This window comes from Palaemon carinicauda, chromosome 28 (genome assembly GCF_036898095.1).
Source record: "Palaemon carinicauda isolate YSFRI2023 chromosome 28, ASM3689809v2, whole genome shotgun sequence".
NCBI classification, from domain to species: Eukaryota; Metazoa; Arthropoda; class Malacostraca; order Decapoda; family Palaemonidae; genus Palaemon; species Palaemon carinicauda.
In genome coordinates, this window is record NC_090752.1 from 9,178,256 (window position 1) to 9,191,868 (window position 13,613).

The window sequence follows — 13,613 nt, forward strand, 5'->3', positions numbered from 1 at the left end:
GGTAAACGAGTTCAAGAATAAGTTATACAAGATCATAAAAACTCTCTAAACGTTCAAACCAAATCGCTCCCCAAAGAGCAAATGGATTCTCCCCGGATGGACTAAAAAGTCTGTCAGATATCCAAAATCCCTATAACTCTTTGTGGATTCTGAAACCCCAGAAAATTTGGGTGTAATGAATCATTGTTGCCTCCACTCTGACTTCTATTGCTTGTGAAGGATTCAGTTTTTGCAAAGAAATGGACACTTAATTATTACAGTCAGTCCCCCACTTTAATATGGGTTTAGTGGGCTCTTTAGTGAAAGGCATTTGTGATAGACTCTTGTATGTATTAATCTTTGTTGTGGGGTGGTTTGTGTTGGTTATCTTATTAATTACGAAGTTGGAAGTAGGTTATGTTTTACCTCCCGTTTGTGTGTCTGTGTGTTTGTTTGTGAACAGTTTCCTTGCCACAATGTTAATCATAAGTAATGAAACTTGCAGGGGTTAACTTTTATGTTAAAAGATGGAAATTATTAAATTTTGCAAGGTCAAGGTCAGAGGTCAAGGTTACGGGGAAAAAAGTCCAATTCACATCGCGAATCAGCCGCAGCGGAGGTCTGCACTCTAGTTGTAGGTTCATTCACACTCACAACTGTGACGTTCATAGTAAAGAGAAATTCCACGTAAATGGGTAGTGTCATTAGTGCACCTCAATTGGTGCACTGCAGGTGATACTTAGGAATCTTTACAGTATCCCTTCAGCCCTTAGCTGCACCTCCCTTTTATCCTTTTATATCTTTCTACTTTACCTCCATTCCTACTTCTTTTCTTCCATCTTGTTGTCCAACTTCTTCTAACTTCTTAGAATAGCTGCTGGGCTTTCCCCAATTACAGTGCTGAATAGCCTCACAGGTCCCAGTGCCGTGCTATATAACCCAAGTTCATAAATCAATTTCTAAAGATGAAAATTATTTACTCTTCAGTGCTTTGAAAATGTATCCCATTATTTAAGGAATGCTTTACCCCATACCCTAGATTTAATAGAGTAGAATACCCGTAATCTAAATGAAAAGATTTCTGCTCACAAAAGTTTTAGCAAATCTACATTTTCTGTTTTTGACAGTATCAGCAAATCTACATTTTCTGTTCTTGATAGTGTCAGCAAATCTACATTTTCTGTTCCTGACAGTATCGTGGGTACGAAGTAAATCATTACGACCCAAAAAAAGGATTTTCTAAGTCTAAGATTTATACTAAACAGTGGTTATATCTTCCTCTGATGTCCATTTATGAAAACAGTCTCCTTATTGAAAGGAACAAAATCGGATTCCCCATGTGTCGCTAATTCCTCATAGCCATTACTGTACTTCAATGATCAAAGGCTATCACTAAATGATCAAGAGAATGTCTCTGCAGTTATCAGAGATACTTTATATTTATTTTCGTTTTTTTTTGTTTTGGATAGCTTAAACTAACTTATTGTGTCACATAAGCTTTCCTGGTTATTATTTTATAGAGCTTTTGTTATCAAAATATTTAAATATCCTCTACAGTTTCCAAAACGCTATGGTAAACGAGAGAAAAAAAAAACCCTAAGAATATTTGTAAATGATGATACAGTCCAGCATAACAGTCTCTTGAGTATGAATTCATGTAAAAGAAGAATTTGATGAAAATAAACAGAAATATCCTTCCAAAATATTTCATCAACACTTTTAGTTACATTAAAGTTATGGCATAATTGAGTTTGTATGGAAACAACTTATGATAACTATGAATTAAAATTATTTAAAAAACTGGGAAATTAATTAAAGAAAAAAGTCTCGGTAGAAAGTCTCCCAATTTATTATCATGGTAGAATGTCTTAGAATTGGTCTTTATAGAAAGTCTCAGATTATTGTAGTGTATTTTTATTGTTGTCATTCACGAATGAAAAAAACTTTTAGAATAGATCCCGGACATTTATTTCTTGATATTAGTCCTCCACGAAAGCTATTAATTTAGCTTAACTCCATCTATTTTTTTATGTTCAACAGAAAAACCTTCACCAATATCCCCTACATAGAATCAGCTATTGCGCAGATGACAAGGCCGAAAAACGTTTCTTCAGCTTCATTGCCAAAGAAGCAGACTCAGACAAGCACACCTGTTTTGTGTTTGTTAGTGATAAATTGGTGAGTATGTTCTCTGTTATTGTTGCATTTTAAGCTAACTGGGTTTATTTTAGTGGAGTGGTGCAGAATTGTAATTGATTTTGCAGTAAAGGACAAAATAAAAACCTTGTGATAGAGAATACAGTTATTAATTATTGAAATAACAGAGAGTATATCCCCAGTAAGGAGGGTTTTAACACTAAAAAAAACTGATAATGTTAGAGAGATAAAGCTCTGTATAGAGTAGCCTCTTGAGTATGAATCTTATAAGATAGGGACAAGATTTGAGCTGTAAGGATTTGGGAATTATTTTGGAATACATTGCAGTACTTCATTTAGACTGATTATCTAGTTTTTTGTCAAGATTTTAGTATATCATAAAGAATGGCATTGACTATATTTCTGTAGGTCACCATGAAATATATCGGAATCACAATGCAATGTTATGGTGTAGAATTGTGTACTGTTTTACCCTATGTAAGTCTAAGTCTTCCATCTAAGTAGCCAGATTTTCTTGTAGTGTTGAGGGTTATTCTTTTTTTATGACTGACTTTAGAATTTGTGGAATGGCCTGTCAACTTTCTGCATAAGTTGTACACTTTTTTTCTTACCATTAATGATGAAATAAACTTTTTTTTTTCAGAAATTTTGAAATTACTAGCTTTTGAATTCATCATAACATTTAGATATTAAATATATTTTCTATTTAGGAAGAAAGTTTAGTGAAATTTAAGGGTCGTGATGGGGTATGTTTTAAGTTCTTGTATTCTTGTGACTGTACAATGTTGTATGAAAATTGTCTGAAAATTAATAGATTCATATGTATAACAGCATATTTATGCTTTTCAATTCATTCTAGGCTGAAGAAATCACCTTAACAATCGGTCAGGCATTTGATCTTGCGTACCGAAGATTCGTGGAGACCTCAAGCCGGGAAGTGGAGATGCGACGTCAGTTGCTCATCCTGCAGAAGCGCGTCCAAGGACTTGAAGACGAGAACCAAATCTTGAAGGAGCGCATTACTCAGCTTTCAGCCCTGAAAAATAGACCAGATGTTGATGAATACATGAAGGAAAATAATGTAAGATTTTCACTGTTTCTACCTCTATTTCATGTGATAGGATGCTATTGAAATTTTCAAATTCAACACTTATTGTTAACCCTTTTACCCTCAGGCTATTTGGAAATTTCCAACCCTTAACCCCCAGGGGGTTATTTTTTTCTCAGCACATTTTGCTGTATATTTTTTTTAAATTGCTCTAACAGCCTTAATTTTTGTCATAGAGAGGTCAGGTTGGTCTCATTCTCTTGGAAAATGCATGAATTTTCTCAAAAAATTATCAAAAATATGGGAAAAAAAAATTTATAGCATTTTTTTGCGAGGACGTACCAGTACGTCCATGGGGGTAAAGGGATGGCTTTTGTGAAACGTACCAGTACGTCCTTTGGGGGTAAAAGGGTTAATAGAAATTTGATAAAGCTTATGACTATTTGTTCTGAGTAAAAAATTAAATCAAAACAGAAATAAGAGTGATTTTCACTATTTGTACATACTGGTGTTTTACTTGCGAGAAGTACATAGCATTTTATCAAAAGTAGGAATGATATTTACAGTATATCTTTTACTATTCATTCTATATTTCTCAGTTGTGGAGTATTAATTCTTGAGCCTCAAAGTGAGTCTTTTTGTATTTCTTTTTATTGTATTAGAATTACTTTATCTTTTTAGTGTGCTTCACATTGTTGAACATACATTTAAATGTACATTACAGTACAGTACAGTACTTATATTATTTCCCTTAGTAAACTAAACTTGTGTATAGCAAGTGTCCCTACAATACTGTGCATTCTAACCAGAAGCTGTAAGTGAGACCTGTTACAGATTAACTATGTTTGGGTAGTAATGAGTTCATTCAGGAAATTTTATGGCTTAATTCTATGGTTTTTGCAAATGTTGAGTTATGTCTACACCAGCCAACCTTCAAGACTGAAGCTGTGTCTATACTATTTTCAGTAATTTGGATTTGTCGAACTTCATGATTTATAATTTTTGAAGATGTACTGCCAGAATTTATGCTATTGCTATTAGTTTCCATAATTAGCCAAATGACGTACTCTTTCTATATGCGTGCTGCTTGTCTTATTAACCAATCTAAAGATATGTGATAATTCTATAGCTGTACTATATTTTGATATTATCCTCTATTCTTAAATTCAAAACTTGAGTAGTTACAGTTTGAGTCATGTCTGCTTTGAAAGAGTTTTCAAGTTTTTTTAAATTATCTTACCAATATTCTATTCATATATGATGCTTCCTAAAAGTATAATTGTTTCTGTTATCTTCCAGATTTCTGACTTACTAACTTTGAATGGAGAGAGCAGTACAGATCCATCTTTGTCATCTGAGCCAGCTTCAACCAGTTCTAATCTTTTAACTCCACCACCCGTTCCTCCACGCAATGCAGCCAAACCAGATGATGCTAATCTGATTGAGTAAGTATAAGAAATATAATGATCAAGTTTCTTTCGCTTCTGAAAGTCTTTAGCACGGCTTTCTGCCTTATATTCAGATACATCTGTTTACGTGAATTATACTGTACTCAGATTTTTATAAATAATGGTTTCCTATTTTGAAAGTTCCTATATTTATTTTTCTTGTAATATTCCATTGATGAATTGATAAAGATTTTAATCTTAGTGTTGCAGTTTAAAATAATTGTTGAATTTCATGCAAGCTGCTTTTTGGGGAATGGCTCGGATTTCATAGTATTTCACAACAAGAAGTAGGTCTCCCATTTGAACAATTTACTAGACTTTTATTGCTACATTTATCATTTAGTGGAGTATCATAAAGATGAACTTTATTGTGCATACTGTATGTTATTGTAATAGGCTTTTCTCCTTTTATGAATGTTATTCACTTTGTCCTTATTTCACTTAGATAATGACTTGGTTGTATATTTTCACCTAATTTTAGCCATATTTTATAATGGCATAATGACAAATCAGGTTTTATTGTACGGTTTTTCATGAGTTATACCGTGTTTCATTTAATAAGATGGATTTTTTATTCTATGATAAATCACATTCATTGAAGCCAATTTTACAACCAATACTGTACCATACAATCAAGCTACTTTAAGCCTTCATACTCACATGAACTCCTTTCATAAAAATTGTATATCCTTAATTATCCTCTGTGTGATGAGTGCTAATCAAGCTGCATGAACCCTTCCTGGACCTTGTCATTACTCATATTCTTTCTTTATCTCCCTTGACTTTTGACTTGGAGTACAGTATATTGTATTTCAATTATAGGTAAAGCTCCATAAAGACTAAACTGCTAAAATCATAATGAATGAGTCGATAGTTTTTTATGTTGTAGGATATTTTCTCTATTAGGCTTACAGAAAGGAATTATAAATTCTGTTTCTTTAAATCAGCATGAAAGGATATAAATAATGAACTACTGTACAGTATATAGAGTAATCAATTTATTATCAGCTGATCTTAAAAGTACATTAGAATGATTGTTTCACTATGCTATAATTAATTTCTTATTTTAAACTTTTCCAGTGATATCCTATCATGTCCCATGTCCAACGGTACACTTGATGATGATGATGACGACTTTAATCCACGTGCTGAAGAAGCCCCATCAACTAGTATTAATGGTACAAATGGCTCGGCAAGTTTGGCCAGCGATGGTGACTGTGACGATGATGACGATTTTGATCCAAGAGCAGAAGAAAAGAAGCCACCGTCGTTCACCAAGAAACCAGTTTCTGATTTAAATGGCCTTTCAACCATGGCTCTTAGTGAGTATCCAATTCTTTTCTCTCATTGTTCTTTCTTTTTCCTGATAAAGATTGACTTTGCTCCTTGACTGCACACTCAACCTTTTAGATCTCTTTCGCATGTTTAGTTCGTACAGTATGATAGAAGTACAGTAGACTCAGTAGAGCATTTGATATCCTTTGTCTAGATTTCTAGTTGTTTGTTAAGTTGCCCTATAAAAGACTAACGGTAAGAGTAAGGAGTGTAAGTATCATGGGTGAAGACTGGCTAAGAAGAAAACAAGTCACTATAGTCCATTTCTTTTAGCGATGCATATTTGCACCGACTCGCGGTGGTGCCCTTTTAGCTCGGAAAAGTTTCCTGATCGCTGATTGGTTAGAATTATCTTGTCCAACCAATCAGCGATCCGGGAACTTTTCCAAGCTAAAAGGGCACCGCTGCGACTCGGTGCAAATATGCATCGCTAATAGAAATGGACTATAGTTTAGATCCTCTTGGATATGTTGTAGGTCCTCTTTCCTTTTATTATCCTGAAATTAAGGCTGGTTTATGCAAAGGTCATAGAAATAAGGAATCAAGGTATGAACTACTGGGTAAGGAGATGAAGTTGTCATTAAGAGTAGCACATGGGTATTATTCCTAGTGAATTACAGTTTTCAAAGTAATATGTATTTGTCTTAAAAAAAAAAAAAACTTGAAAATTATTAGGAAAGGATATGTTGAACCTAGGATATTATATGTTAAAGTTGTATTTATAACTAGAAAAGTGACCATACTGAGTAAAATGGTTCAGGTAGATATCACTTAGATATGAGGAATAGTTTTGGGCACTGTTCCCGAAGAACATAAAAATACAGCAAAGCTAAGTACAACAAACTATCAAAGATGGCTAGAACATTGGGGCTTGTACTTAACTTTCTAGAATGGCATTAATGATGAAATCATTTGTCTGTGAAAGATGTAAAGGTATAAATAATATCTACTGTAGGCAGCTATTTATCTTGGGCGGTAAGCAAACTAGATCCAGTGAATTGAAAATAGGACTGAAAGGGCTCAACAACAGTCAGTGTGGGTTCACTTTGGGACAGACTTATGTGATGTTTTTCAGGTGTCTTCTTGGAATGATTAGAAAGTCTTTAAGACACCAGTATCTTTGTACATACATACATATACCAAGGCACTTCCCCCATTTGTGGGGGGTAGCCAACATCAAACAATGAAACAAAAAAGGGGACCTCTCCTCTCTACGTTCCTCCCTGCCAGTATCTTTGTAACTTTTTATAAATTTCTTAGCTCACACAAACCATTAGCTCTAGTATATAAGAAAACTTGCAATATATCATGAATTACAGCTTAAATAATTAACAATTCATTATCAGGAAAATATTTAGGATTTGACTAATTTTATTAAGGAATGACGTTTCAAGTCTTCCTCTTTGTTGTTATTTAAAATTAGGATAGATTTCACTGTTATCTTGTATGTATGTTCTTGATACTGTAGTGTATAAAGAAGCTAAATCATGAATGCTGGATACTAAGTAAATTTTTATTTAAATTTTTTTGTTCAGGTTTGTAGACTTTTTCTCTTCCTCAAATGAAAGGGATATTAATATTCAAGAATATTGCATAAAAAATTAGTTTTTTTTATTTTGTTTTTATTATAAATAAGTTGTATTTTTTTTGTATAAATTGTCTTAAGAATTTTGATTAATTTCCCCCCCCCAATACTTTACATTGGAACATTGATTTTTATTCTTGTCATTAATTATTTTCCTTATTTCAAAAGTCCCCCCTCCACGACCAGCCCGTGCACATGAACAACCCCAACAGAATGGTTTGTCTGACCTTGTATTCGATACACCCGGAGATCCATTTGGTTCTGCTGCATTTACCCCAACAAATGGCAACAATGACATCTTAGCTCAGTTTAATGAAATGAAGGTAAGGAAGCCTCTTCTATTCACGATTTTATTATAGTGTAGATTTTATTTTTATTTTGGAGAAACATGAGTGGATGTAGTCAGTTTATTTAATTCATATGAATATTTCTTTAGAGTTCTCTGAATTCACCCCTTTCTGATTTATTCAGGTTGTGTTTGATATAAATTACTATCTATATTCTCTTTATGATGGGTCAGTGTTTGCAAGTTTATTTGATGATGATGATTATATTGTAATTAGAGTCGTGTTTTGTATAACATGACTGCACTGAATGAAGACAGATTAAAATTATTATTATTATTATTATTATTAGTATTATTATTATTAATAATAATAATATGGTATCATCATCAGTGATATTTGTACATAAGCTTTTCCCTTTAGTGTAGAGTTTGGTGTTGCCTGCAGGTAGTATACTTTAATGTGTATCTACAGTATTAAAATGTTTGTACAGTAATGCGATATACAGTAGGTTATCAAAAAAAGGATAAAGATTTGATTTTTACCATTTTCTTTCTTAATAATTTCCGTAGAGTATTTATTTCAATACAAAACAGTATATGAGAGAAAGAGAGAGGTAGGTGAGGACGTTAATATAGCAAGTGTAATACAGTATTTTAAATGTACTGCACTATATTAGAATTGCAGTACTGTACTGTACACTCACTTGTGTAACTTATTTTACATTTAAAGTACAATTACATTTCCTAAGGGGATATTTATAAGTGTAAAAATAATCCTGAGTTTGTCGCTTATTCCGTAATAATGGGGATAATGTGGTTTATCTGTATAGCGTTTTACAAAATAAGATACATTACCTTGTTTATTCTGTGTTTGGTATCAAGGGCAAAAAATCTCTCGATATACTATGCCATATTATTATTGATATTAATATTATTATTATAAAGTTGTAAACTATAATTAGGTAAATGAGTTGCATTTCTTGACTAAAAGTATCTACGTACAACATTGAACTTTTCGTTTTTATGCTAATTAATATGTTAGGATTTAAGGAAATTCAACTATACGTTTATCAATGTAGAATTTTATCGGAAGCTTGGTGTAAAAAGTCAGGTATTCGTATTAGATAAAAGTGAGATGTTATAATAATTCTGTTGATAGACCATTTTCAAGGAGGATTATATATGATGATTGGCTTTAGTTTTAAGATTTTGCAGTTATTGGTATCTTCTTCAACTAATACTTCAAATACCAACACTGTTTTATTGATAGAAAGTTATGTAGTAATCAACTATAGTAACATAAAATATAATAATGTTAGATATTATTGAAGATGAATTGTTACACTGGATCAGATTATTTTTTTTTTTTTAGCTAATTACGTTTTGATTCACCATGTTTTATATTGTAACATATTTCAAAAGAATTGCTGGAGTCGACTAAATCATTGGTTTAAGTTGTGATATTCATATTTTTCTTCAACTGTGAATTTATAATCAAATATGAGGAAGATTTTTCATCTTGAAAGTTATTCATTACTCACAAGGAAAATGACGTTCACTTTGCAGGCTGGTTTTAGCCGTGGTCTTTCTTTTGGCACTGCTGATGACGACTTCACACTTGAAAGCCTAGATCCACTGAAGAATTAATCATGCACAGGGCCTCGGTTGAAGAAAACTAGCGCTTGCAATCTGCATTCTCTAATGTTCAAGAGACGTCAATCCGCTTGTCCATTTTTACTCTTGTGCACCAACTCACAGAAGGTTATGAATAACAGGTGTGACTGTTAGTACAGTATAGATTATAGTATGTGTAAATACAGTATATCTTCAAGGTACTAATATAAGAGATGAAAAATATTTAAAAAATGTTACCATTAAATTATACAGTAAAAAAAAAAAATGCTTTTAGTAATGCTGTAATCTAATTAGTTGTAATACAGCTCATTTCTGTCCAAGTTGAATAGATGGTTATGGGAAGGTGGAAATATCTTCCCACCAGCCCTTTGTTTTCCAAAAATGACAAACTGAAAGTACATGTGCTGTACTTAGGTAGGTTGTTAATTGAAGACTTAATGTGTAGTGTTGCATTACTTTGTCACTGTTACTCCTATGGAGGTATTTGATTCCATTATATTAGAGAAAAAAAAAAGAATTGTGATACTAACACATTAGGACAGTCTATCGAGTTGAGAACTTTAAAGGCCTTAGTGTTACTCTGACTCAAAATACAGTATATCAATTAGGTTTCAAGCTCTGTGGGTTGGAAAGTTATTACTGGATAATGGGCTACAAGGCTTATCTTAGAATCTAATCATGCTTTCATCATTCCAAAATCATTATCGGTATGTTATTTAAAACTGTACAAATATAGGTGTTACACATAGTACTGTATTCGTTTTAAGGCATCAAACATAGATTTATTTCTATCACTTATATAAAAGATGAGCATCAGTTAAAGATCTGTTTCATTTTATGTAGTTTTATGCAGAATTGTGATAAATGTTAATGGCTAAGAATGAATGCTGATAGTATAGTTTTGTATTTATCTTTTTATGAAAATTGATTATAATGATTTTCATGTTTAGAGCTATAGTTTATCAAAAATAGAATATGTTTGTATAGATGGAAGTTTATATCAAAAGTCTATTAATAATGGTAGTCTAAGAATGGTTAGTATATGTTAATGCATTTTATACCAAAACTCATAGAAGTTGCATTATTTAATAATACTGTTATGGAAAATGTCGTTCAATTGCTACTACTGAAAGGAATTTTTGTTTATAGATTAGCCATCGGGTCTTTTGTGATCTGAACGGTATTAACTTGAATTTATATTGCTGTAGTAAGAATACAACTGTTATGTACTGTATTACATTTGGTGCATAAAAGGCATCATAATCCCTATTTTCTCGAGCTTTATATTTTTCTTATTGTATACATTGCTTAAACCTACTCAAGCAGATTATTATAGAGTCTGTTAATTCTCGTGTAATTTCAGATTAAAAGCTGGTACTGTCTATAATAATTGATTTCTAATGCAGGTTCAGTTACCGACTTGAAATTTATGTAAATTTTTTTTTTATATAAAGTGACCTGTTTCTATATGCATACTAGAACTACTTCATTCCTTTATGTTGTAATGCCAGACATTGGCAATTTATTTGTGAAAACAAACATTTGGTAGTTGTGACATTGTCTCTGGTTTTCTATCCTTTTTGGGATTATTTACAAGTATCAATTACTGAAGATTTTTGTACTTTTTAAATAGCAACATCACATCATTTGTAGAGATAGGACATAATTTTTCTTGTTTGGAAGGCCATTACAATATCAGATTATTTGAAATCACGCATGGGTGACCCTTTTTCACACTTTAGTTTTTTCATGATTCAGGAGAAGAATCTTATCTAGTATTATTGTCTGAGACCAAGCTTTTAATTCTAAAATGTATTGATGTATTGCTCTCTTTCTCTTCTGCCTCTTCATGTGACAAAAACTAGCGTGTTGTATGATATGTAGTGATAACATTTTGTGATAAGATGGCCACAATCATAATGTAGTTACTGTAGCTAAAATTGTTAACAGTTAAAGTTTTTAGAGTTGATTATTAAAGTTTACTTTTGCTAATGAGATTTTGGGTTAACCCCACTTTAGTAAAGCTAATGACAACCCTGGCATTTCACTGATAATGTTAACTTCATTTCTTAAATGCCGGTTTGGCTTTCAAAGCTTGAATGCGTTTATAAGATATTTTTCACTGCCCATGAGGTTTCTTTTTTATACATATATATAAACGGTAAGCAGTTTTGATAGTAGTTATATATAATGAAATGTAAGCTTTCAATTTTCTCAGTGCTATTTTTAAACTTGAAATGTTGCATTAGATAATTTTTCATCTTACACTTGGTACTGTTACGATATTGAGTATTTTGCGTAATAGCAAGTACAATATTTTTGTCTCAAAATAATAATTTGCAAGGCATAGAGCACTATTACTTTTATTGTAAAAAAAAAGAAAAAAAAGATTGCGTAAGTCTTCATAAACAAACAGATTTTTTGCTATTTTTTCATGTAACATATATATTACATATGCTGCTATTATAGATCTGAAATCCATGATTTCCAGATTTTCTTGGTATTCACTGGGTGAGGACATGATGGAATGCCTTTGCAAGTAACACTTGTTGGGTCTATTTGGGTGGGTGATGGAAGGGTTGTGATCTGCACTTTACTTCATTTTGGTTCTCTCTAAACAAAATTTGATATCCCTTCAACAGCTCGACCTGACCTACATATCATTCCGAAGGGTTATGATGCTGGGTGGATGACTGCTATTTGTATATATGCATATTTTTTTCACATGACTTGACTGAATGCATTTCTTTCGTATCTCAGCATCTGATTTAGGTCTGATTATAGTAGGGTCACACTAATGTTAGTTATGGACATACTTTTTTTTTTATTTTTTTTTTTATTCTTACGACAAAATTATATAAATCTTTCTCCAGATATTACCAGTTTTATGGCATAGTTCTACATACTCACTAACATTAGCACGTAGTCTTTGTAAATAAAATGTATATATCTGGAAATGTATTTTATTCACCCTTTATAATAGTAATTTAGTTTTCAGAAAAATTTTAGTAAATGGTGCAAAATAGAATTGTGTAGTGTTGTATATAATGAGAAGTGAAAATTCATTTCCTAAACATTACTTATGTCCATATTATGGAACGTTGAAATATGTTTTACATTGGTCTAAATTAACGGTGTTTCTATAATTTACTGGGAAAATTGTTTAATATTACCGAAAGACCAATATCTCTATTAATAGAAAAATAAATTTTTTAACTGCCTGGTGTTATGCTAATTCAGCCCTTTTGAGATTTCAATGCCATGGCTGTGTGACTATTGGCAATCCAACCACAAAATTTTGATGACCCTGTCTGCTTGTTTTATTGAAATGATTAAATTCATAATGAATTCATTTGAAAATAATTTTAGATATAAAAGAAAATTTCAATGTCACCGTATTTTTGCTTTTCGTAAGGAAAGTTTTGTGTCTATATTTTATGAATTGGTCTTTCTTTTGTGTGTGTAATAAGACTTGCAGATGAATGCCATATCCATGAATGTCTTGAATGTATAATATTGTTTGAAGTGACATTCAAATAACTCAGTGCAGAAGTCACCACCATAATTTCTTTTTTTGGTATTATATTTCTTACCTTATTGGAACCCTCAGACTCAGCGTTTTATTTTCTCTCTCTCTCTCTCTCTCTCTCTCTCTCTCTCTCTCTCTCTCTCTCTCTCTCTCTCTCTCTCTCTCTCTCTCTCTCTCTCGTGCAAAATTATTGGAAATCTGTAGGTTTTAATGCATAAGTATCATTAAACTACAGTATATACAATACGTACATATAATAGGCAATTTAGAACAGGTTATCTTGTTGTGAAAGACGTTGGTCATTTGACTAATTCCAACAAGTTACTTTGACTTAAATATTTGTTGTTTTTATTTTTCAAATATATATTTGTGCTATTGGAAATTGTTATTATTCATCTTCAATATGGCATAATAATAGTATTCCAGTATGAAAAATTACTATACACAAACTGAGTCACAATATCATTTGCATCTTTTTCTTATGGTTCCAGTGTTTAATATCAAACATAAACAGCAATAAACTTTCTCTTTACCGGCAGTTTATCGTACTTTTGCATGACACAGGATAATTGTGTTGTACCGTATTTTATTGTCTGGAGTTTTTACATATG

The 13,613-nt window shown here is 32.0% G+C and overlaps 1 protein-coding gene across 4 annotated transcripts in view; it reads left to right on the top strand.

Annotated features, from left to right (window-relative positions):
- The window catches only part of LOC137621452 (PTB domain-containing engulfment adapter protein 1-like), a 95,032-nt gene extending 83,567 nt beyond the window's left edge, over positions 1 to 11,465 (top strand). For all 4 annotated transcript variants that reach the window (XM_068351765.1, XM_068351764.1, XM_068351763.1 and 1 more), the window contains 6 exons: positions 2,020 to 2,157; positions 2,996 to 3,217; positions 4,484 to 4,629; positions 5,713 to 5,954; positions 7,721 to 7,875; positions 9,405 to 11,465. In XM_068351765.1, coding sequence (XP_068207866.1) covers positions 2,020 to 2,157; positions 2,996 to 3,217; positions 4,484 to 4,629; positions 5,713 to 5,954; positions 7,721 to 7,875; positions 9,405 to 9,485 — 984 coding nt within the window. In that variant the 3' untranslated portion in view covers positions 9,486 to 11,465. The remainder of the gene's footprint in view (positions 1 to 2,019; positions 2,158 to 2,995; positions 3,218 to 4,483; positions 4,630 to 5,712; positions 5,955 to 7,720; positions 7,876 to 9,404) is intronic.
- The last annotated feature ends 2,148 nt before the right edge of the window (positions 11,466 to 13,613 follow it).